The sequence below is a fragment of the Pseudophryne corroboree genome, chromosome 10 (assembly GCF_028390025.1).
Source record: "Pseudophryne corroboree isolate aPseCor3 chromosome 10, aPseCor3.hap2, whole genome shotgun sequence".
Taxonomy (NCBI): Eukaryota; Metazoa; Chordata; class Amphibia; order Anura; family Myobatrachidae; genus Pseudophryne; species Pseudophryne corroboree.
Window position 1 is genome coordinate 270773024 of NC_086453.1, and position 27486 is coordinate 270800509.

At 43.8% G+C, this 27486-nt stretch overlaps 1 protein-coding gene across 1 annotated transcript; it reads right to left on the bottom strand.

Moving 5' to 3' along the window:
• Nucleotides 1–5098: 5098 nt before the first annotated feature.
• On the bottom strand, nucleotides 5099–6007 carry LOC134965296 (paraneoplastic antigen Ma1 homolog). The gene has a single exon (XM_063941774.1). It carries the CDS (start codon nucleotides 6005–6007, stop codon nucleotides 5099–5101), a length of 909 nt encoding a protein of 302 aa, XP_063797844.1.
• Nucleotides 6008–27486: the final 21479 nt, after the last annotated feature.

Here is a 27486-nt window from a genome sequence, read left to right on the forward strand (position 1 = left end):
CTCCAGTAGAATCCATGGTGTACCTGTAGAAAAAATTATACTCACATAATCCATGGTTGAAGGCTCCTCGGTAAATCCTTTTGTAATCCACGTACTTGAAAAAATAAAAAAACGGATACCCGACCACGAACTGAAAGGGGACCCATGTTTTCACATGGGCCCCCTTTCCCCGAATGCCAGAAACCCACTCTGACTGATGTCTAAGTGGGTTTCTTCAGCCAATCAGGGAGCGCCACGTTGTGGCACCCTCCTGATCGGCTGTGTGCTCCTGTACTGTATGACAGGCGGCACACGGCAGTGTTACAATGTAGCGCCTATGCGCTCCATTGTAACCAATGGTGGGAACTTTCAGGTCAGCGGTGAGGTCACTTTCGGTCAACCGCTGACCTGAGGAGGGGGGGACCCCACGCAATTTTTTGTTTACATTTAAACTTTATTTTTATTTTTAACAAAGTGCACAATGAAGCCCAGCACGGATCTCTCAGATCCGGCCGAGATTCATTGTATTAAAGTCGGCAGTGTTTTACAAGTCACTCACGTAAAACACTGCCAAAAAAACCGAATGACATCGACATCGGAAAACCCGAAAATGCAGAATACGGCAGCTTAGTAAATTAGTCGTAATCAATTCAAAAAGATGCATATTTACACTTTCGATGTCATTCGTGATTGAACTTTGACCTCAAACGGGAAAACACGAATCTTAGTAAATTTACCCCATTATTATAATGAGTGATTACTCTGGGGATAATCTCTGGAGTCCCCAACTGGTCATAAGTAATCATGAGAGGGGGTTGTCTATGTCTTTTGGGCCTATCTATATTGCTCATCTCCCCTCTATTATTACTACAAGACGGATAATCTTCCAACTCTCCCGGTATATCATTTCTTTCTTCATCTAATAACTTCCAGTCTTCTCCTGAAGAATCATGAAAATGTATTTCTGGACCCATATGGGATAAATAGCCAGTATTCTGACCATCACTGTTATTCTCGGGTTCACTCTCCTCTTCCATTGTTTCCTCTGGTTCCTTGTAGTAACAACCCTGACCTTCCTCTGTTTCCTCACTATTTTCATTATCATCCAACTCTCCCCTCTCCTTTGGTCTTTTGTCCATCTTTCTTTTAGTGGACGTGTCTGTATCCTCCTTCACTTCTTCTTCATTTTCCAGACGGACTTCTTTATCTTTGTGAAGCAGATTTTGCCTATGATGAGTTATTATAGCTCCTTTCCCATTTTCTAACTGTATCCGGTATACAGGTAGATCTTTAAATTTTTCTATTACTATATAGGGCTCTTCCTTCCATCGGTTTGCAATTTTGAATTTTTTTTTTCATTCCTAATTGTCTCAACAATACTCTGTCTCCAGGAGACAAAATCTGGTCTCTCACCTTCCTATCATAATAGACTTTGTTTTTTTCCCACTCTGGCGGGCTGCCTGTTCAGCTAATTGGTAAGCTGTAGTTAATTCTTCTCTCAATTTTTTGACATATTTCACATGAGATTTATAGGAACTTTCACCGGACGATACCTCTAGACTTATATCTATCGGGGGTTTCGCCTCTCTCCCAAACATCAGGTAGTAAGGAGAGTACCCAGTAGACTCATTCTGTGTGCAATTATACGCATGTATCAACTGGTCAATATAACGCCTCCAATGATGTTTGTTCAGGGGACTCAGGGTTCCCAACATATTGAGTAGTGTTCTATTGAAGCGTTCCGGTTGTGGATCCCCTTGAGGGTGATATGGCGTAGTTCTAGATTTTTGAATTCCACACATCATACAAAGTTCCTTAATCAGCTTACTTTCGAAATCTCTGCCTTGATCCGAGTGTAGTCTATGGGGAAGTCCATAATGAATAAAGAATTTACGCCAAAGGGTGTTTGCTTCGGTATAAGCTTTCTGATTTGGTGTTATGTAAGCTTGGGCGTATCTTGTGAAATGGTCTGTTACTACTAGAATATTACATTTTTTTTCTTGATCTACTTCTAGAGTTAGAAAGTCCATGCATACTAAATCCAAGGGGCCACTGCTTTTGATGTTTACTAAAGGGGCCACTTGATTAGGTAATGTTTTCCTCACTATGCACTTTCCACAACTCCTACAGTACTGGTCCACTTCTTTGGATATATTTGGCCAATAAAACCTATCGGTTATTAACTTTAAAGTCTTCTCGAATCCCAAGTGTACATGTTGATCATGTAAAGCTTTCATACTCCTCATACGGTGTTTTCTGGGTAATAAAAGTTGGTACCTTGTTCTACCATCTGGTAGCTGGGTGCATCTGTATAGTATACCTCGCTTCATAATTAAATTTTTTGTTTGTCTCTTCAACAGATGGATTTCCAACGCCCACTCCTTTGTCATTTTATAAGCTTTCTTGTTTAAAGTTCCTGGCATCACCCATCTTATACATGGATCCTGTAATTGTTCTTGTCTAAGCTGATATCTATTTACCCTTGGTAGATCTTCCAATTCCATCTGACTAATCCAGCAATAGGATAACGGCAAGACCTCAGCGGTTGCTCCCAGGTTGCTTATGGCTTCCCTTACTACCATACTAGTTGTTTGCATACTACGGCATACTCCTTGTACCTCTCCGGTGGGTATTTCAATCCACTCCTCATTTTCAGTTTCTCCCACCAATTGTCCAGGGATTCTTGAAAGCAAGTCGGCATCCACATTGCTTGCTCCAGGCCGGTATTTCAAAGAGAAATCATAGAGTGCCAACGCCGCTAACCAACGGTGCCCAGTTGCATCCAATTTTGCTGTTGTCTGTACGTAAGTTAAGGGGTTATTGTCGGTGTGTATCTCAAATTTAACTCCATACAAATAATCGTGGAATTTTTCCACCACACACCACTTTAAGGCGAGGAACTCTAATTTGTGTGCGGGATATCTCCTCTCACTTTCGGATACACCTCTACTAGCAAATGATATTGGCCGTAGTCCTTCAGTATGTTGTTGGTATAATACTCCCCCCAGTCCACTAGTAGACGCATCTATATGTAGGACATATGGTAGACTGGGGTCAGCATACGCTAGAACAGGTGCATGTGTCAGACTCTTCTTCAACATTACGAATGCCGCTTCACACTCATTAGTCCATCGTTCACCAAAAAGTTCATTGGGCTGGTGATACTTCCCCTTCATGGTGAGCTTTGAGGTTTTCTTTTTGCTTGCATTGGGGTATCCCTTGGTCAGATCAGTCAATGGTTTTGCCTGGGCAGAGTAATTCGGTACAAATCAGCGGTAGTATCCGCAGAATCCTAGGAAAGATCTTAACTCCTTCAGTTTGGTGGGTCGCGGCCAGTTCATTACAGCTTGGACTTTTTCTGGGTCCGTTGATACCCCATATTTACTAACGATATGCCCTAGGTATTTAACCTTTGACTGACATAAATGACACTTATCTACTGACAATTTCAGGCCTCCTTCCATCAGTCTATCTAGAACTTTGAAAAGTCGATGATTATGTTCTTCGAGAGTAGCCCCGAATACTATAATATCATCTAAATAGACTATCACTTCACGGTAATTCATATCCCCGATTATCTTTTCCATGGCCCGTTGGAAGGTGGCTGGTGCTCCTTTTACCCCTTGAGGCATTTGTAGGAACTCGAAGAATCCTAGCGGACAAATGAAGGCCGTTTTCTCCCTGTCTTCAGGCCGCATTGGTATTTGATAATACCCATTCCTCAAGTCTAACACCGAATCAACATACTCCCTTGTAGGCAATCTAAAGCCTCGTCTATTCTGGGCACCGTATACTGGTCGGCCACTGTCCGGTGGTTCAGGGTTCGATAATCAATGCACATTCGGATATTTCCATTCTTTTTTCGTGCTATTACAATTGGGGAGGCGTAGGGACTCTTTGATTCCATTATTACTTGGTTTTCCAATAAACCCTTCAGATGTTTCCTCATGTCTTCAAAGTCAGCCGGGGCTATTCTCCGAGACCGTTCTCGAAATGGGGTAGTATCCGTAAGTCGGATACAATGTTCCATCCCTTTGGCTCTTCTTAAATCCCACTCTCCTGTGGAGAAAACCGGCCCTCGGGACTCCAATTCCGAGATTAATCATGTCTTTTCAGCATGCTCAAGCTCACTTCCCAAGAAACAGACTTCAAACGGGCTACTGTCCTCCTTCTGACCATCTCCAGATATACCTTCACATAAATAAGACAGTACTTTGGTTCTTTTCTCCTCTTTCTCTAACCATTCCATAAGAAGAGAGTAAATCCTGGTGTTTGTTCCTATAATCATATGGGGTTCACCCCTACTCTCTGGGACTTCTGGACAAACCAGTGCTATTAGAGGTAATTGTATCTTCTCTTCCTCTCCCTCTTGATAAATCTCTAAACTAGCCACTATATATCCTAAATACGGATATTTCTCTACGCTCAAACCCCATATCACCAATCCAGATAACGGTTGCAGAGGTACATCAGCGAGGTGTTTCTTGTACTAGTCTTCGAATATAATTGACACTTGGGAACCACTATCGACTAGTACTTTACAATGGTGTCCGTTTATTTTTGCAGCCAATATCGGAGCCGGTCCCATCAACCCCTCAGGCAGGACTCCATTCCACCATGTATTCCCCATCGTGCAACGACCAACTTCTAGGAGACCTGTGGGGGGTTCACGGGTCTCCCTTGTCCGTTTCCCCGATCTTGTTCTTCGTTGTCGGAGTTATGAGAGGGAGTACTATACATACGTGTCGAGTTCCGATTTAGGTTACACTCGAAGGCTCGATGGCCAATCCTTCCACACTTAAAGCAACCCCTGCTATTAAAACCGCCTCTTCTTCCCCCGCCCCGGATTGGTTCATTAGAGGGAATATTCTGGGGTGGATAGTTGTTGTTTTGGGTAGCTATAAATTGTTCTATCCTTTTGTTCTGTTCTTCCATTAATTTTAATATCCTTTCCTATAACGGGGAAGTCTCGGTCACCGTTTGTGCCACCTTTACCTTCTTTACCGTCTTCTCCCTCATCTCAATAAGCACTTCTTCTTGTTTTATTTCTTTTAGTATCTCATTGAATCCAGGAGGTGGTTGCTTTTTCTCAGAACACCTCAACTTTTGTGCTACAGGATCATTTGTCAAGGCTCCTCGTAGCAAATGTTTCATGCGACTTTTGTCCACTTCTCGGGTGATTCCTTTTTTTTTCAACAATCTTATACAATAACTTATCTATTCGTATGATATAGGCGCTCAATTTCTCGTTGGGTTCTTGAAACGTGTGATGCAGTCTTGATAGAAGGTCCCCTACGTCTTCCAAAGTGCCATACGCATAATCCAAGGCTTCGAGGTAGGTCTCCAAGGTGGCATTCGGATTACTTCTCCTAGCAGCTTGTATTATCCCCATAGCCGGTCCACGTAGACTCTCTACTACTCTTTGTTGCTTTATTTTATCTGGACACTGCCATTCCTCCGCTTGTTGGACCGCGGCCTCCTTCCAAGATTCATAGGGTTCTTCCCCGGTAGGCACAGGTACTATACCAGAGAATATCCTTAACCTTCGATAACTCCCTTCGTAATGCCATCTCTCAAGTTGGGAAACCACTCTATCCACCATGGTCTCGAACTGTCCACCATTCACATTGGTAGTAGTGTGTCCATTGCCACTAACTTCTCCTCCATCTACACCCTCCGGCGAGATCATCGCCGAGATGGGTGCACTAGTGGTATCTTCTTCCCGGATACTTGGACCAATAATAGACCATCTTCGTCCTGTTTCTTCATTGGCCATTATCATTAATGGGATCAAATTCACGTCTAATTCTTTTTCCGTTTCAACCAGGACAGCAATCTTCTTTGCTACTTCGTCATCCCACTTGTCTATTATATTGGGCCTTATAACACCATACAGGTTACTCACTTTTCTTAATACTGTTTCATCCGAAGTATCCAATAAATCTCCCACAATTCCAATACAATTTCTGGGATTCACTCCCTTCCTCTGACAACAGTTACATAATTCTTCTCCAGTTAGCCCCTCCATTTATGCTGATTATTTTAATTATTCTTACTGATATTTACTGGGATCTCAGCAGTGCCTCCATTATTGTAACCCGAGTTTGGAGTATTATTATTAAAGAATTACTATATTCGTGCCTCCACCCAAGCTTTATCCCAATGTTCATATGATGTATATGGGCTTGCTTGGGTAAGCCGATGTGATACCTATATGAGATATGGTATAAATTATAAACAATTTATTCTCTTTTACCTTTTTCTTTTCTTCTAGGTGTCAATTCCCCTTTCATCAACTACCAGGAACAGGATGTGTGGTAAGTATGTAAGATTTAATATTATACTTTTAATCAACATCAATTTTCTCATTAACAATGACTATGAATATATTATAGAATAATAATAGATTTAAATTATTCTAACTAGATAAAGCATAGATTACACCTTATAATAGAGATAATTAAACATAAGAGTGACCCGGGTACTCTGAAGTCAATAATGAGCTCGTTGGGGCCCTTAACGTGAATAAGTGTGTCTGTTGAGGTGAAATGACTTATGACTTTGAATCGCTGACTTTTCTTTGCTCTCTGTATGAGTGGTTATTCTTTCTTATTAACAATAACTCTGAATTTTAACACAATCCCTTCTCTTTGTCTTATGTAGATATTTCTGAATTATTGACGCTTAACTTTCTCCATAGATTTAGCAGCCTCAATTTTATTTAAATCCTTTCTGACTTTATTACGCACTCAATTTCTCTTAGGTATTAACCATAGAGGATATGTTTATGGATATTAATCCTCTTATAGATGTTTCTGTATTTTATCTTGTATTTTATACTGAGTCCCCACTAGAGGGAGCCTGTGTTCCTTCCATATAAAGATGATGAGTATACTAATAGGGGAGTAAATGCAGATGGAGTGAGATGCGACTGATTGGTGTATGTAACAATCCCACCTCATCTAGTGTGTAGTCACTCCCCCGACTCCTCCTCTGTAGTTATGCAGATTTTCAGGGTCTATTCCTCGACTGCCATCCTGGAATTATATCACTGTGGTCGGCCCAGCTCACCTCTGTCGCACTTCTCTATATATGCAGCGATCACACGGGGCTCCGTGCCGATGGCTGGTAATCAGGTACGGGTGTCTAGGGTGGCTGTCTCTCACAGCTGGAGCAGCTCTCAGTCTCAGAACTCTCCACAGCTGGCACCGATCTCAGCCTCGGTACTCCCTGTAGATATCACCACTCTCAGCCTCGGTACTCTCCACAGCTGGCGCCGATCTCAGCCTCGGTACTCCCTGCAGATATCACCGCTCTCAGCCTCGGTACTCCCCGCAGCTAGCGCCGCTCTCCTAGTTGCGGCTGAGGTCCCTCCGTGTCCCGACCTCCTCCGGTGCTACCAAACAGTCCGGGCGCTCTTCCGTAGTTCCTCCAGGTTTGTCCGTTATCCCCCTCCAACGGCTGTCGGCCCCCTCCTTCCTTCCAGCTCGTGGTGCTCCCCTCATCTCCACGAGGGGTTTCTAGCATGTTCTCTCCCGCGAGTATCTCTCCACAAGCCGGGTCCCAGTCTTTGCCACGAGCACACCACAGTCCCATATATTAAACATATCATATATACATCTATTTTCCCCATCCATGCCAAGTGTACATAGGGGTCTTACATATATATTATATACATATACATTTATTACACTTTTATACTTATTTTATTATTATTTAACCAGAGGGTTACACAAAGTAGACACATTGCAAAGGTCCAGATGGACCCAATTTCCTGTTTCTCAATTTATATATAAATGCACTCAGCACACAATCACTTCTTATTTAGCCTCTGAAGAAGTTTCTGTCTGTAGTGAAACGTGTAAAGTTTTATCCATTGGCCACAATCAGATACATTTTTATCTAGTCCTATCCACCGGATCACTCAGGATTCCATGGGGCAGATGTATTAACCTGGAGAAGGCATAAGGAAGTGACAAACCAGTGATATGTGCAAGGTGATAAAAGCACCAGCCAATCAGATCCTAACTGTTAATTAACATATTGGAGCTGATTGGCTGGTGCCTTTATCACCTTGCACATATCACTGGTTTACCACTTCCTTATGCCTTCTACAGGTTAATACATCTGCCCCCATATTACATCCTTGGACACCCTCTGGACAAAACATTTAACTTTAACCCACAAGATTTGAATTTGAACATGGGGAACTCTCCAGCTACATACTGTTGGACATTGCACTTCCCATGATTCCAGCAGTCCACTGACCCATCAGGTACATCAGGATGGCCATAAAAACTCCAAATAACTATTCACCGGCATGCATGAAACCGATTACTTGGAACTGAAGTGGTTTCACATTGCTACAATAACAGTGGCAACTGGATATCATTGCAGAGTACTGTATATCTAGTGGCAGTTACAATACCGCATTTTACCTTCATCCAGGGGGACATATTTTAATATCCTGATGTATCTACCAGGATTAAGCATATGTTTGGAAAATAATCATCTGTTATTCATTCAGCCTACTTCCATGCCTCTCTATGAGCCAGATTCAGACCTGATTGCTGCTTTGCGTTTTCACACAGCAGGCGATTATCGATTGACTGCACATGCATATGCACCGCATTGTGCACACACGTCGCCAAACAACAACAGGCATTGGCAAAGAGCACCAGGCTGGTGCAAAAATTTAAATGGCACAGCCATTCGCAAGCTGATTAACAGGAAGAGGCCGTTTGTGGGTGGTAACTGACCGTTTTCTGGGAGTGTCAGGGAAAATGCAGGCATTCCCAAGCATTTTTTAGGGAGGGTGTATGATGTCAGCTCCAGCCCTGATCAGCCTGTTCTCTTCGTACTGTAGAAGTAAGTCCTGGGCTGCGCACAGACTGCACACAGTGGAAAAAACATTCAATGGTAAAAGTGAGGTACAAACAGATTTGCAGCTGTCTGCTGACTGAGGGACATTTGCAGCTCAGCATACACATGTGATCGCACACTTGCACAGGCGAATTTACACTCCTTTTGGGCGGCAACTATCTAATCGCAGGACAGCAAAATTAGCAGCCCAGCGATCAAGTCTGAATTAGGCCTTGAATACTATATATTTTTCCTGAGTTGGAGCTCTATATTCTAGGAGAACACTGACACTGATCTGAATTTTGGCCAATTTATTGAGTCATATTTATGACCATTTTATTATTACAGTGGCATTTTTTTTATTTATTTGTGATTCTTATATGTGATTATGGGGTATATTTATCAAAGCTTGGGGAGATACAAAGTGGTGAGAGATTAAGGGGTCTACAGTAGAGATGAGCGCCGGAAATTTTTCGGGTTTTGTGTTTTGGTTTTGGGTTCGGTTCCGCGGCCGTGTTTTGGGTTCGACCGCGTTTTGGCAAAACCTCACCGAATTTTTTTTGTCGGATTCGGGTGTGTTTTGGATTCGGGTGTTTTTTTCAAAAAACCCTAAAAAACAGCTTAAATCATAGAATTTGGGGGTAATTTTGATCCCAAAGTATTATTAACCTCAAAAAACATAATTTACACTCATTTTCAGCCTATTCTGAACACATCACACCTCACAATATTATTTTTAGTCCTAAAATTTGCACCGAGGTCGCTGTGTGAGTAAGATAAGCGACCCTAGTGGCCGACACAAACACCGGGCCCATCTAGGAGTGGCACTGCAGTGTCACGCAGGATGTCCCTTCCAAAAAACCCTCCCCAAACAGCACATGACGCAAAGAAAAAAAGAGGCGCAATGAGGTAGCTGTGTGAGTAAGATTAGCGACCCTAGTGGCCGACACAAACACCGGGCCCATCTAGGAGTGGCACTGCAGTGTCACGCAGGATGTCCCTTCCAAAAAACCCTCCCCAAACAGCACATGACGCAAAGAAAAAAAGAGGCGCAATGAGGTAGCTGACTGTGTGAGAAAGATAAGCGACCCTAGTGGCCGACACAAACACCGGGCCCATCTAGGAGTGGCACTGCAGTGTCACGCAGGATGTCCCTTCCAAAAAACCCTCCCCAAACAGCACATGACGCAAAGAAAAAAAGAGGCGCAATGAGGTAGCTGACTGTGTGAGAAAGATAAGCGACCCTAGTGGCCGACACAAACACCGGGCCCATCTAGGAGTGGCACTGCAGTGTCACGCAGGATGGCCCTTCCAAAAAACCCTCCCCAAACAGCACATGACGCAAAGAAAAAAAGAGGCGCAATGAGGTAGCTGACTGTGTGAGAAAGATAAGCGACCCTAGTGGCCGACACAAACACCGGGCCCATCTAGGAGTGGCACTGCAGTGTCACGCAGGATGTCCCTTCCAAAAAACCCTCCCCAAACAGCACATGACGCAAAGAAAAAAAGAGGCGCAATGAGGTAGCTGTGTGAGAAAGATAAGCGACCCTAGTGGCCGACACAAACACCGGGCCCATCTAGGAGTGGCACTGCAGTGTCACGCAGGATGTCCCTTCCAAAAAACCCTCCCCAAACAGCACATGACGCAAAGAAAAAAAGAGGCGCAATGAGGTAGCTGTGTGAGTAAGATTAGCGACCCTAGTGGCCGACACAAACACCGGGCCCATCTAGGAGTGGCACTGCAGTGTCACGCAGGATGTCCCTTCCAAAAAACCCTCCCCAATCAGCACATGATGCAAAGAAAAAGAAAAGAAAAAAGAGGTGCAAGATGGAATTATCCTTGGGCCCTCCCACCCACCCTTATGTTGTATAAACAAAACAGGACATGCACACTTTAACCAACCCATCATTTCAGTGACAGGGTCTGCCACACGACTGTGACTGATATGACGGGTTGGTTTGGACCCCCCCCAAAAAAGAAGCAATTAATCTCTCCTTGCACAAACTGGCTCTACAGAGGCAAGATGTCCACCTCATCTTCACCCTCCGATATATCACCGTGTACATCCCCCTCCTCACAGATTATCAATTCGTCCCCACTGGAATCCACCATCTCAGCTCCCTGTGTACTTTGTGGAGGCAATTGCTGCTGGTCAATGTCTCCGCGGAGGAATTGATTATAATTCATTTTAATGAACATCATCTTCTCCACATTTTCTGGATGTAACCTCGTACGCCGATTGCTGACAAGGTGAGCGGCGGCACTAAACACTCTTTCGGAGTACACACTTGTGGGAGGGCAACTTAGGTAGAATAAAGCCAGTTTGTGCAAGGGCCTCCAAATTGCCTCTTTTTCCTGCCAGTATAAGTACGGACTGTGTGACGTGCCTACTTGGATGCGGTCACTCATATAATCCTCCACCATTCTATCAATGTTGAGAGAATCATATGCAGTGACAGTAGACGACATGTCCGTAATCGTTGTCAGGTCCTTCAGTCCGGACCAGATGTCAGCATCAGCAGTCGCTCCAGACTGCCCTGCATCACCGCCAGCGGGTGGGCTCGGAATTCTGAGCCTTTTCCTCGCACCCCCAGTTGCGGGAGAATGTGAAGGAGGAGATGTTGACAGGTCGCGTTCCGCTTGACTTGACAATTTTGTCACCAGCAGGTCTTTCAACCCCAGCAGACCTGTGTCTGCCGGAAAGAGAGATCCAAGGTAGGCTTTAAATCTAGGATCGAGCACGGTGGCCAAAATGTAGTGCTCTGATTTCAACAGATTGACCACCCGTGAATCCTTGTTAAGCGAATTAAGGGCTGCATCCACAAGTCCCACATGCCTAGCGGAATCGCTCCGTGTTAGCTCCTTCTTCAATGCCTCCAGCTTCTTCTGCAAAAGCCTGATGAGGGGAATGACCTGACTCAGGCTGGCAGTGTCTGAACTGACTTCACGTGTGGCAAGTTCAAAGGGCATCAGAACCTTGCACAACGTTGAAATCATTCTCCACTGCACTTGAGACAGGTGCATTCCATCTCCTATATCGTGCTCAATTGTATAGGCTTGAATGGCCTTTTGCTGCTCCTCCAACCTCTGAAGCATATAGAGGGTTGAATTCCACCTCGTTACCACTTCTTGCTTCAGATGATGGCAGGGCAGGTTCAGTAGTTTTTGGTGGTGCTCCAGTCTTCTGTACGTGGTGCCTGTACGCCGAAAGTGTCCCGCAATTTTTCTGGCCACCGACAGCATCTCTTGCACGCCCCTGTCGTTTTTTAAAAAATTCTGCACCACCAAATTCAAGGTATGTGCAAAACATGGGACGTGCTGGAATTTGCCCATATTTAATGCACACACAATATTGCTGGCGTTGTCCGATGCCACAAATCCACAGGAGAGTCCAATTGGGGTAAGCCATTCCGCGATGATCTTCCTCAGTTGCCGTAAGAGGTTTTCAGCTGTGTGCGTATTCTGGAAAGCGGTGATACAAAGCGTAGCCTGCCTAGGAAAGAGTTGGCGTTTGCGAGATGCTGCTACTGGTGCCGCCGCTGCTGTTCTTGCGGCGGGAGTCCATACATCTACCCAGTGGGCTGTCACAGTCATATAGTCCTGACCCTGCCCTGCTCCACTTGTCCACATGTCCGTGGTTAAGTGGACATTGGGTACAACTGCATTTTTTAGGACACTGGTGAGTCTTTTTCTGACGTCCGTGTACATTCTCGGTATCGCCTGCCTAGAGAAGTGGAACCTAGATGGTATTTGGTAACGGGGGCACACTGCCTCAATAAATTGTCTAGTTCCCTGTGAACTAACGGCGGATACCGGACGCACGTCTAACACCAACATAGTTGTCAAGGACTCAGTTATCCGCTTTGCAGTAGGATGACTGCTGTGATATTTCATCTTCCTCGCAAAGGACTGTTGAACAGTCAATTGCTTACTGGAAGTAGTACAAGTGGGCTTACGACTTCCCCTCTGGGATGACCATCGACTCCCAGCGGCAACAACAGCAGCGCCAGCAGCAGTAGGCGTTACACGCAAGGATGCATCGGAGGAATCCCAGGCAGGAGAGGACTCGTCAGACTTGCCAGTGACATGGCCTGCAGGACTATTGGCATTCCTGGGGAAGGAGGAAATTGACACTGAGGGAGTTGGTGGGGTGGTTTGCGTGAGCTTGGTTACAAGAGGAAGGGATTTACTGGTCAGTGGACTGCTTCCGCTGTCACCCAAAGTTTTTGAACTTGTCACTGACTTATTATGAATGCGCTGCAGGTGACGTATAAGGGAGGATGTTCCGAGGTGGTTAACGTCCTTACCCCTACTTATTACAGCTTGACAAAGGGAACACACGGCTTGACACCTGTTGTCCGCATTTCTGGTGAAATACCTCCACACCGAAGAGCTGATTTTTTTGGTATTTTCACCTGGCATGTCAACGGCCATATTCCTCCCACGGACAACAGGTGTCTCCCCGGGTGCCTGACTTAAACAAACCACCTCACCATCAGAATCCTCCTGGTCAATTTCCTCCCCAGCGCCAGCAACACCCATATCCTCCTCATCCTGGTGTACTTCAACACTGACATCTTCAATCTGACTATCAGGAACTGGACTGCGGGTGCTCCTTCCAGCACTTGCAGGGGGCATGCAAATAGTGGAAGGCGCATGCTCTTCACGTCCAGTGTTGGGAAGGTCAGGCATCGCAAACGACACAATTGGACTCTCCTTGTGGATTTGGGATTTCAAAGAACGCACAGTTCTTTGCGGTGCTTTTGCCAGCTTGAGTCTTTTCAGTTTTCTAGCGAGAGGCTGAGTGCTTCCATCCTCATGTGAAGCTGAACCACTAGCCATGAACATAGGCCAGGGCCTCAGCCGTTCCTTGCCACTCCGTGTGGTAAATGGCATATTGGCAAGTTTACGCTTCTCCTCCGACAATTTTATTTTAGGTTTTGGAGTCCTTTTTTTTCTGATATTTGGTGTTTTGGATTTGACATGCTCTGTACTATGACATTGGGCATCGGCCTTGGCAGACGACGTTGCTGGCATTTCATCGTCTCGGCCATGACTAGTGGCAGCAGCTTCAGCACGAGGTGGAAGTGGATCTTGATCTTTCCCTAATTTTGGAACCTCAACTTTTTTGTTCTCCATATTTTATAGGCAGAACTAAAAGGCACCTCAGGTAAACAATGGAGATGGATGGATTGGATACTAGTATACAATTATGGACGGACTGCCACGGTTAGGTGGTATAAAAAAACCACGGTTAGGTGGTATATATTATAATAATAATACAATTATGGATGGACGGACTGCCTGCCGACTGCCGACACAGAGGTAGCCACAGCCGTGAACTACCGCACTGTACACTGGTTGATAAAGAGATAGTAGTATACTCGTAACAACTAGTATGACACTATGACGACGGTATAAAGAATGAAAAAAAAACCACGGTTAGGTGGTATATATTATAATAATAATACAATTATGGATGGACGGACTGCCTGCCGACTGCCGACACAGAGGTAGCCACAGCCGTGAACTACCGCACTGTACACTGGTTGATAAAGAGATAGTAGTATACTCGTAACAACTAGTATGACACTATGACGACGGTATAAAGAATGAAAAAAAAACCACGGTTAGGTGGTATATATTATAATAATAATACAATTATGGATGGACGGACTGCCTGCCGACTGCCGACACAGAGGTAGCCACAGCCGTGAACTACCGCACTGTACACTGGTTGATAAAGAGATAGTAGTATACTCGTAACAACTAGTATGACACTATGACGACGGTATAAAGAATGAAAAAAAAACCACGGTTAGGTGGTATATATTATAATAATAATACAATTATGGATGGACGGACTGCCTGCCGACTGCCGACACAGAGGTAGCCACAGCCGTGAACTACCGCACTGTACACTGGTTGATAAAGAGATAGTAGTATACTCGTAACAACTAGTATGACACTATGACGACGGTATAAAGAAAGAAAAAAAAATACCACAGTTAGGTGGTATATATTATAATAATAATACAATTATGGATGGACGGACTGCCTGCCGACTGCCGACACAGAGGTAGCCACAGCCGTGAACTACCGCACTGTACACTGGTTGATAAAGAGATAGTAGTATACTCGTAACAACTAGTATGACACTATGACGACGGTATAAAGAATGAAAAAAAAACCACGGTTAGGTGGTATATATTATAATAATAATACAATTATGGATGGACGGACTGCCTGCCGACTGCCGACACAGAGGTAGCCACAGCCGTGAACTACCGCACTGTACACTGGTTGATAAAGAGATAGTAGTATACTCGTAACAACTAGTATGACACTATGACGACGGTATAAAGAATGAAAAAAAAACCACGGTTAGGTGGTATATATTATAATAATAATACAATTATGGATGGACGGACGGACTGCCTGCCGACTGCCGACACAGAGGTAGCCACAGCCGTGAACTACCGCACTGTACACTGGTTGATAAAGAGATAGTAGTATACTCGTAACAACTAGTATGACACTATGACGACGGTATAAAGAATGAAAAAAAAACCACGGTTAGGTGGTATATATTATAATAATAATACAATTATGGATGGACGGACTGCCTGCCGACTGCCGACACAGAGGTAGCCACAGCCGTGAACTACCGCACTGTACACTGGTTGATAAAGAGATAGTAGTATACTCGTAACAACTAGTATGACACTATGACGACGGTATAAAGAATGAAAAAAAAACCACGGTTAGGTGGTATATATTATAATAATAATACAATTATGGATGGACGGACTGCCTGCCGACTGCCGACACAGAGGTAGCCACAGCCGTGAACTACCGCACTGTACACTGGTTGATAAAGAGATAGTAGTATACTCGTAACAACTAGTATGACACTATGACGGTATAAAGAATGAAAAAAAAACCACGGTTAGGTGGTATATATTATAATAATAATACAATTATGGATGGACGGACTGCCTGCCGACTGCCGACACAGAGGTAGCCACAGCCGTGAACTACCGCACTGTACACTGGTTGATAAAGAGATAGTAGTATACTCGTAACAACTAGTATGACACTATGACGACGGTATAAAGAAAGAAAAAAAAATACCACGGTTAGGTGGTATATATTGTAATACAATTATGGATGGACGGACTGCCTGCCGAGTTCCGACTGCCGACACAGAGGTAGCCACAGCCGTGAACTACCGCACTGTACTGTGTCTGCTGCTAATATAGACTGGTTGATAAAGAGATAGTATACAATACATACAACAATATACTACTATACTGGTGGTCAGGCACTGGTCACCACTAGTCACACTGGCAGTGGCACTCCTGCAGCAAAAGTGTGCACTGTTTAATTTTAAATTAATATAATATTATGTACTCCTGGGGGCTCCTGCTATAACAACCTGCAGTGCTCCCCAGTCTCCCCCACAATTATTATAAGCTTTGCCTTTTATACATTGATGTGCAGCACACTGGGCTGAGCTGAGTGCACACAGACTGAGTCACACTGTGTGACTGGCTGCTGCTGTGTATCGTTTTTTTTCAGGCAGAGAACGGATATAGCAGAGAACGGATATATTATATTAAAATAAATAAAAGTTAACTAACAACAACTGCACTGGTCACTGTGGTAAACTCTGTCTGACTCTGCACAATCTCTCTCTCTCTTCTAATCTAATTTCTAATGGAGAGGACGCCAGCCACGTCCTCTCCCTATCAATCTCAATGCACGTGTGAAAATGGCGGCGACGCGCGGCTCCTTATATAGAATCCGAGTCTCGCGAGAATCCGACAGCGTCATGATGACGTTCGGGCGCGCTCGGGTTAACCGAGCAAGGCGGGAGGATCCGAGTCTGCTCGGACCCGTGAAAAAAACATGAAGTTCGTGCGGGTTCGGTTTCAGAGAAACCGAACCCGCTCATCTCTAGTCTACAGTAGTATATACTAAAACTTCACATATAGTGGAGAAAAATTTGCTCCTGCTTTGCCTACAACCGCTGCAGATCAGGAGCCGGCTACCGCAAAAATAATGAACAATGGGGGTCATTCCGAGTTGATCGCTCGCTAGCAGTTTTTAGCAGCCGTGCAAATGAATTGTTGCCGCCCATTGGGGAGTGTGTTTTTGCTATGCAGAAGTGCAAACGCTTGTGCAGCAGAGCGCCTGCAAAATCTTTTTGTACAAAACAAGACCAGCCCTGTAGTTACTCTTCGTGTGCGTTGATTCTAACGACGGAGGGACAGCTATTGATGTCACACACGCGCCCAGTGAACGCCCAGCCACGCCTGCATTTTTCCTGCCATGCCTGCGTTTTTCTAAGCACTCCCTGAAAATGTTCAGTTGACACCCATAAACGCCCACTTTCTGTCAATCTCCTTGCAGCCGGCTGTGCGATTGGAATCGTCGCTAGAATCAGTGCAAAACCACAATGTACTTTGTACCCGTACGACGCGCGTGTGCATTGCGGTGCATACCCATGCGCAGATTAGCCGTTTTTTCACTGATTGCTACACAGCGAACAACGGCAGCTAGCAATCAACTTGGAATGACCCTCAATATCTCCACCAAGGAGAGTGAATAATAAGTCAAACCCTTGGCGGTAGCAACTGAGGGGGTAATTCTAAGTTGATCGCAGCAGCAAATTTGTTAGCAGATGGGCAAAACCATGTGCACTGCAGGTGTGGCAGATATAACATGTGCAGAGAGAGTTAGATTTGGGTGGGTTATTTTGTTTCTGTGCAGGGTAAATACTGGCTGCTTTATTGTTACACTACAATTTCGATTTAAGTTTGAACACACCCCACCCAAATCTCACTCTCTCTCCACATGTTATATCTGCCCCCCCTGCAGTGCACATGGTTTTGCCCAACTGCTAACAAATTTGCTGCTGTGATCAACTCTGAATTAGGCCCTGAGACACTTGGCCCTGACATCCATGTATGTGACTCACCTCTTCTTTCATTCATAGCCACTAGACTGCACCTCATATCAGTCGTACTGTCCCAACGTCAGTTGTGAGATGGCGGAACGGGTTGGGTATGTGTTACCGGCGATCACAATACCGACGTCGGGACCCCGGCATTGAGATGCCCGGTGGGGGGGCAGGCGCAACAAAGCCCCTTGGGTGTTGTGGATACCCACGAGTGGTAATAGTCCCTGTTGGTCAGCATGCCAACCATCAGGATAGTGAGGTAGTCCAGGATGTAGGTGGCGGTATAACTACATACCGGCGGAACTGGTGGGAACATGGACAAACATTGATGTGAAGATTGTGATCAAATTTCTGTATTTGAAGGGCATATCAGCAGCTGAAATTCATTACCAACTTGTACGGTGATAACACCAGGTCACAGAAACAGGTTTGGACTTGGTGCACTGCCTTTGATAATGGTGGGACAAACGTTCAAGATGAGCAGCGATCCGGCTGGCCAAGCACGTCCACCACAGGCAGTGCACAAATCCCAACCTATTTCTGTGACATGATGTTATCACTGTACACCCCAACAAGTCGGCGATGATTTTCAGTTGCTGACGTTCCCTTTAGACACAGAAATCTGATTACTCTACAGATTTCTCTTAATTACTGTATGACTGATAATGTATTGAAATTAGGATTTTTCCATTTCTGCTATTTTGCAATCTCTAGAGAATAAGCAGGTGGAACAGTACAAATATCTTTAAAAGTTTGAAATCCATTAAAATTATACAATACTGTATATAACAAAAATGATACATATAGGGTAAAAGAAGGGAAATCTGTAAATACTGCAGTATTATTAAATTGGTTAATTAATAGGAAAAAGTAGTGAATTTATAATAAAAATGCATCAGTTGAGAAATTGCTTTTTAGTTACAGTAGTGTAAGAGGTCACTGCAAAATGTTATTTTAGCTTCAACTAGAGATGATTGCAGTTACGGCCCATACACACTGGGTGATTTTGAACTGAGAGCAGGTCACTTTTGGTGTTTTGAGCTGCTTTTAGGTCAAAACCGCCCAGTGTGTATGCCCCGGCGATGAGCAATGTGCGCTGATGCGCGCTCCCACTTCATCGCTGGTGGCCGCCATTCATCTGCTGGTATTACCAGTAGATAAACGGCGGGGTGAACAGATTTCCATAGTGTCCTGCTATGGAAAGCCATTCACCCCCGCTGACATCGCTGGGCAGGGGGGAAAAGCGCTCAGTGTGTATGCACTGAGTGATTTTCAGCCCAGCGATGTCAGCCATCATCGCTGTGCATACACGCTGGGCCAAAATGCCCAGTGTGTATGCACCTTTATAGTTGAATTTTGTGAAGTTCACATTTTGTCAAATGACAGGCTGACTGGCAGATGATGTTCATATTCATTCTGCTCTGTGTTGTGGTTAGGCATATAGCTAACACAGCAATACCAGAGTAACAGAAATACTGTAGCATTTCAAATTCAACCATTTGATCTTGATTTGATGCAAATGAAACATAACAACTGGTTATTCATATTTTTTTCCCACTGGCTAATCTGGTGGTCAATACATAATTTTGTAGATGTGAGAATTGTCTGTTATTTTGCATTTCGTCATTGCACTTGAAATAACATTATAAGTCATTGCCTACAATCCCTCCAAATTACTACTACTCAGCAATGTGATATTGGTGTCCAGCACACTGCAAATAACTACTGTACAGTACCAATTCAACACAGCATAGTATTAGATGCTAAAATTCATATATCACTGTTTACTCATTTTGTATACAGTACCATGCAATAAAAGATTCCAGCACAGAACAAAGATAAGTACACAGGCATATATTATTACTGGACAGTCATTTTTCACAGGCTTACAGGTGTAGCCATGCTTATCTTTGCTGCGAAGTTGCAACTACTGGTGCCAAGAGGGGGGGAGGGGGAGGGGGAGGGGGGAATTGAAACTCCTCCAGTATACCTGCATTGTTGTCGGTGTCAGTGGCACCATCTTCCTGGTGATGGTGCAGCACACAGAAAGCAGTCTTTGCTTTCTCGTGGCCAGTGTCATCTTTCCAAATATCACTGGGAAGATTACATTGGGTGGAGAGTAGGGATCCACTTCCTGATAAAGTAAGGTTGGAAGTGGGTGCACTACTACTTGTCCCCCCCTGTTAAAATTGTGTGCCCCTGTGGAGCACGCGGGCCGCACCACACCCCCGCAATTGTGTTATTGTATTAATATTTTAATACTAAAGGGCATTGCCACACCCCTTTTTAAAGCCACGTCTCCCCTTTCCCGGGGCCCCGTGGTGCTCTTTACGGTCCTGACTGCAACATGCTTTGCTGCATGGTGTACCAGGCTGTGACTATTCACAGCCGTCCACCGGCTGCATCTCAGTAAGAGGAGCATGGCTACATCTGTATATGAAGTCAAATAATTTAATTGTTTTGGTTTGGTTTTTTAAAGTGCTTGAAGGTTGTTATCTGCAATCTTTGTAAAGCCATAGTGTGGAGGAGCCAGCTACTAGTGCATGTGTTAACCCACACTCTACATTTTAAAACCCCAGGATGATGCACAGGAAGAACCTAGTAAAGTCCGGCATAGGATTAATGGCTACTATACCACCAAATGGAAACTACAATAGCAATAGAAAACAAATCAGAAGATTGTAAACCTATAAGTTTGTCAGGGCCAAACACAGAGTTTGTTGGACTGCTGACTTTAAAACATGTGGCTTCCAGTTTGCTGGCAGTTGCAAGTAGACAATGTGTGTTAAATAAGTTCATTTTAATGACTGGATGTTCAGGGGAGAAGGAGAAAACAGAAAAGTATTTTGGAGATGGTGAATGTCATCTTCAAGAATTGTGTGTATTATTTTTAACTGTCCAAGACACTAAACACTTTGGACAAGGCCACCAAATATGGATGACTGTCCCAATGGCGGTGCATCCCTTCCAGCACCTACTGTATCTTGCATTCAAGCACTTGAAACTAAGAAGAATGTTTTGTATGGGATGTCAGAAACCTTACTGTGCCCTGAATGTAGTAATGTAATAATGCAGCAATAATTTGAAAGGGCTTTGCATTGACATGCCATGCAGAACTGTGCTGTGTCTGGTTTCCGTCATGTGTCGCCTTATGCTGCGTGTGTGGCTGTGTGTACATATGTTAAGTGATTACTCATCTATGCACAATGGCAATGAGGTTGACAGTTGAATAGAGAATGTGTTTTATTGAACTCGTCTTTAGCCACGGTGAGAAGTGTACAGAAAGAGTGGAAGAACTGTTCGCTAGGAAATTTCCTGACATAAAAGTCCCCCACCATAATGCAGTACGTAATCTCAGTACATAATCAAGTTTTACTTAATTGGCAGTGTTTTGGATGCCCCAAAATCAGTAGGCCCTCCCCATCAGATGAGACCATTGGGGATAATCAGGACAGGATCTTACAGAGCCCAAGTAAGTCCAACAAGCTAATGTGCTGAAGAGTACAGCCCACAATATTCTGAAAAAGAGGTTTCAGTTCCATCCGTACAAAGTGTTTGCTGTGCATCAGCTGAAAGAAACAGTACTGCAGTGGTTTCAGGACTTCTTGTCTGAAGAAGGTGAGGACATTCTGGAAATAACTTTCCTTACTGATAAGGCATAGTTCCACCTTTCCGGGGAAAGTATATCAACAGCTAAAACACATGTCTGTCGAGTACTGTAAATCCCCATGAATTTAAAAAAGTACCTCTCTATGACCAGAAGATTGGTGTTTGGTGTGCCATTACTCTTAAGCACATTGTCGGGCCCATTTTCTTTTGCAAAATTATTAACTCAGAACGGTATCATACCCAGATTCTAGAATTATTCATATCCAAACTGATGGATATAAAATCCATGATGTATGGTTCCAGCAAGATGGTGCAACAACTCACACCACTGGCGCATCACTACAGTTTCTGGAGGACTACTTAGGAAATCGCATCATCTCCCAGGGACTGTGGCTAGCTTGATCACTGGATCTGACACCGCCTGACTTTTACTTGTGGGGATCATTGAAGAGAAAGGTATATGCAGGTAATCTGCTTTCACTGGAGCTACAGGCTGCAATTACAACCATCATCCAACAAATTACATGATCCACCCTGGAAAAGTATTCACTAACATGCAAAAGTGTGTGCAGACACGTCTGTACATTGGTGGGGCCCATTTGCAATATCTCCTATAGGAACCAGTGTGACATGGTAAGTGTCGATTTCAGTGTATAGTAACTTTCTGGACACACTGCACTTACAGTATGTAGTGTTCCTGTTGACACAAACTCCAAAGCACCAAAAACAGCAGCATTTGAAAAATACAAAACATCACAAGTATTGCCCCTGATTGTGCCCACTGCTCTATTACAAAAAACTTTTGCAAAACGGCAACAGAGCCAATTAGATATTGATGATTTAGTTATATTAGTCTCAAATCTGTGTATTCTTCTTGCTTATTGATATTATACATACTTTAATCTAGTTAAACCTCTAATTTTATTTGTCAACCTTTTAGAAGAAAATATTTTGTTGAAGAAAAAGATAGGCAAATATTAATCAGGAACTGATGTGCTTCAACTTTTTAGAATCCTTAACATTGCGAGAGCTGCTGGAATGTACAATGGGGGTCATTCCGAGTTGTTCGCTCGGTAAATTTCTTCGCATCGCAGCGATTTTCCGCTTAGTGCGCATGCGCAATGTCCGCACTGCGACTGCGCCAAGTAAATTTGCTATGCAGTTAGGAATTTTACTCACGGTTTTTTCCTCGTTCTGGTGATCGTAATGTGATTGACAGGAAGTGGGTGTTTCTGGGCGGAAACTGGGCGTTTTATGGGAGTGTTTGAAAAAACGCTACCGTTTCTGGGAAAAACGCGGGAGTGGCTGGAGAAACGGAGGAGTGTCTGGGCGAACGCTGGGTGTGTTTGTGACGTCAAACCAGGAACGACAAGCACTGAACTGATCGCAGATGCCGAGTAAGTCTCGAGTTACTCAGAAACTGCACAGAGATGTCTTATCGCAATATTGCGAATCTTTCGTTCGCAATTTTGATAAGCTAAGATTCACTCCCAGTAGGCGGCGGCTTAGCGTGTGCAAAGCTGCTAAAAGCAGCTTGCGAGCGAACAACTCGGAATGACCCCCAATACCAGGTGGCATTCCTTACTTTGTTTATGTGCTGAATCTTATTGTAAGTTTATTCATATTAAAGTGTTAAGATCTGTATTGAATTTTGTTGCTGGCACACTTACTTTAATCAATCTTACAAGGCCCTATTTAGAGGTAAGTCCTGAATAAATTTATAGAATGTGATAGCATTAGGAATGTTAGGGACCCATGTGATGAAGTCACCTGGCCGCGGTACACGGGCCCGCATATTTGCGCCAATGTGTGCTAAGAACTTCAATTATACTCCATGTTAATTGTGAGGGTTTATTTAAATTATTTTTTTACTATCAGTATTCTGAGTGCATAGGGTGTGCATCTGCATCTCTCTTCCTCCAGCATTGTATTAGAAGCCTCAGCATGATAGCACGTTTTGATATCTTTAGTAATAGGATGTGCAGTCCAGGTCCCCCCCCCTTTTTTCAGTCTTACACAGCCAAGGAAACCTTACATACAATTTAGACAAGAAAATACCAGGCTTGCACTTCAGTTTATTAGGCAAACATCATATGGTTACAGCAGTACAGGATCATATCAGCATAGTTCAGTGGCCCTGACATCCCAACACCCCCTTCTGGATGCTAATCACCATCAGAAGCAAAGTGTCTGTGCCCTGATCACATACATAAAGGCAGATTACAGGTGCAGTTTAATAATTACAGTTTTATACCATACGCGAGCAGGCTTAGTTGTATAAAAACCTTTTCAGTGGACACACATGTCCCAAACTAATAATCCACAGCCACGTATAGTGAAAGGTTTTAAAACATTAAATACGACAATAACATACAAATGGTTAAAAAACAAACGTACACGATAATAAAAAAAATTGAGCTTATCTGTCTATTTAGGGGGTTCAGGTGCATCAATCCCAACGTGTTTCATCAGTATTCAGACTTCATCATGGGGGGCACCATGCATTCGTTATTTATTCATTTATCTGAAACTAAACAAATCTGTGATTGCCATGCAGAGAGCTTTTCGAATCCACTTCATGCATAGTCTAAATGCTGCTGTTGTGGACCAAAAAACCATATTGCTATGAGTTGCAAATTTCTGGGCCACAAGTTCGACATTGAAACAATAACCACCTAGAAAACCACAGAGCGTTCGATGCCAGAAAATGTCAATGTTGTGAAACAGTCCATTGTGCAATCTCTCAAACGTTCAGCCCATAAAAATGCTTCTGCTTTGGGGTTGTCTAATTGAACTGTCAGGAGAATTTTACACACAGATCTTACGTTCCATCCGTATAAAATGATAGTTGTTCAGGATCATAATGAAAATGACTGCGAGAACAAAATGGCATGTTGTGAGGATATCCTTCAAAATGTTCCTGCAAACACAGTTCTGCTCAGAAGGGATGAAGCTCACTTTCAGTTGTCTGGCTACGTTACCAAGCTGAATTTTCATTACTGGGCAGAAAACAATCCTCACCAGCTTCATGAAAGGCCTCTACATACAGGGGTGTAGCGAGGGTGGCTCCGGTCGAGCGCTAGCTCCGGGTGCTGAAAAAGTTAGAGGGCGCCCTGTCGCCTAACTCCCCCCCCCCCTCCCTCCACCCGCTATATCGCGGGCCGCTGTTCAGTCAGCCACAGCGCAGGAGGAGGTGAAGCAGAAAGGGCAGACTTGGTATGGAACAGGGCAGGCCAAAGGTGACTGCAGGAGACACTGACAGCCAGCACATGCCGGAGCTCTGCTGCCCTCTTTATATGTCTCACTGCTTGTAGCTGTGCAGCAGGGTGACTTCTGTCCAGCTACACCACTCTCTGCCCTGGCTGCTGCAGCACCTCTTTCAGCCCTTGCTGCTGCAGCACCTCTCTCTGCTGCTGCTGCACCTCTCTTAGCCCGGGCTGTTGTAGCACCCCTCTCTGCCCCGGCTGCTACAGCACCTCTCTCTCTACATTGATGCCGCAGCACCTCTCTCTGTCCAAGCTGCTGCTGCAGCACCTGTCTTTGTCCAAGCTCCTGCTGCAGCACCTCTCTCTGCATTAGAAGCTGTAGAGTAACATGTATAAGCGGCTCTACTGTGGTGTAGCGTGTATAAGGGGTACTACTGTGTGGTGTAATGTGAATAACGGACACTACTGTGTAGTGTAATCTGAACTTGTACTATTCTATGGCCATGCCCCTTCCTCATGAAGCCACGCATGCCCCACCCCATGCCCCTTCCCCATGAAGCCTACATTTTTGTTATGTGCCTTTGGTGTGCACTGCCCCAATTTTAAAAATGGGGCACCCAAAGGAAATTTTCACCTTGAGCTCCACAAGGTCTAGAAACCGGCCCTGTCACCAATTTTTTATTATTTTTTCTTTTCAAATATCAGATGCACCCAATCCAGTAAAGGGGAGGGCGTGCCAAAACATACCCTTGCTCCGGGCACCGTGGCACCTAGCTACACCTCTGTCTACATAGCTAACATGTCACTGTTTGGTGCACTGTTGCAGATTTTGGTGTTTATGGCCCTTACTTTTTTGAGGAGAAGGGCATAACTGTTACAGTAATTTCCTATCAGCATTTGGAGATGCTAAGAAACTACTTAGAACCGAAACGAACTGAACTTGGAAAATCCGTATGTTTGGTTCACATGGTAAAAAGATCAATGGAAGTTTTGCAAGAAATGTTTCCAGGGCACTTGATCTGCATGTTCACCTGGTGTCGTCCCTTATAACTTTTTTCTTTGGAGCCATCTGAAATTTGAGTTCTAAAAACATCAACCTAGAAACATGAATAACCTGAAGGCTGCTATACGGCAAGAAATTGCTGCACTAATGTCGGAAATGACCTGCAGAGTATTGTGAAACTTCAGAAATCAACTATAAATGTGAATCATGAATGAAGGCCACAATATGGATGATATAAGCAGTGTGACCATATTGTCATATGCTACAAAAGTGTTTTAAAAGTACAAAAACAAAACCAATAGAAACTAAAAAAGGTAAAATAAAAATAAAAAGACACTTTAGAGGAATTAAATAGCAAAGAAAATTTAAAAAGTAAAGATTTTTTACCTTTGAACAACCTGTGTGCGCTATACCCCAGTGCGCTTTGTTCACTTCACATACACATACGTACACAGAGCGGTTTGACTACACGCAGTGTGAGCTGAGCTTCTAGTGAAAACAAGTAAGAAATATATTGACTAATTTGTTTGTACTGTTTTGTGCACTGTACCCCAGTGTGCTTTGTTCACTTCACATACTGTACCAATTATTATTTTTATTTTAACCTGCTGTGGACCCACAGCTGGCAATCGGAGACCCGCCTCCTTGTGGCTGTATGCTGTGAGGTATGTGGCGAAGGGGCAGAGCCAATATAACAAGATTATCATAGAATCATATAATATTGTCTCCACTTTCTCTCCACCAATCCACAAACCATAGCATTTTGCCGTGAGGATGGGCCTAAAGTGTGCCCCTGTGCAATGATTTCCTGCAGCATCCCTTGAGGGCAAGCTCCAGAGGTCAGTGTAAGTTTATGTTTTTGTGTATATGTATGTGTTCTATATGTGTGTGTGTATGTTTGTATTTTACATCTGTGTGTCTGTGTATATATGTTCTATGTGTGTGCATATAGAAACACAGAAACATAGAATTTGACGGCAGATAAGAACCACTTGGCCCATCTAGTATGCCCCTTTTTTTTACCATATTTTTTATCTCAAACCTTATTTGATCCTTATTTCTTTGTAAGGATATCCTTATGTCTCTCCCATGCATGTTTAAATTGCTCTACTGTCTTAGCCTCTACCACCTCTGATGGGAGGCTATTCCACTTGTCTGCTACCTTTTCTGTGAAGTAATTTTTCCTCAAATTTCGCCTGAACCTTCCTCCCCCTCCAGTCTCAGTGCATGTCCTCGTGTCCTATTGCTTCTCTTCATTTGGAGAATGTTTCCCTACTGGACTTTGTTAAAACCCTTGATATATTTGAAAGTTTCCATCATGAATCATGTCCCCCCTTTACTTTCTCTGCTCCAAACTATACATATTGAGATTTCTTAGTCTTTCTGGGTATGTTTTGTGATTTAGGCCATGCACCATTTTAGTTGCCCTTCTTTGTACAGTCTCTAATTTATTCATCACCTTTTGAAGATATGGCCTCCAGAATTGAACACAGTATTCTAGATGAGGCCGTACCAATGACCTATACAGTGGCATTATTACTTCTTTCTTTCTGCTGCTGATTCCTCTCCCATTGCAGCCAAGCATCTGACTAGCCTTCCTCATTGCTTTATTACATTGCTTACCTGCCTTTAAGTCATATGTATGTGTTCTAAATTATTTGTATGTGTATATTTTATATATATATATATATATATATACATACAGATGGGTCCACGTTTATCTTGCTGTAATGACTTAATCCCCTGACGTATTGTTCTCTGTATTGTATTGCAGCTGAGAACAATAGATGAAGGGTTTATGTTAAAAAACCATGGTGTTCCTTGGCGCAGCAAATAAGTTAAGATAAAGGTGGACCCATCT

Coding starts and splice junctions, on each gene's coding strand:
- LOC134965296 (XM_063941774.1), bottom strand. CDS start 6,007: ATGGAGGGGCTAACTGGAGAAGAATTATGTAACTGTTGTCAGAGGAAG.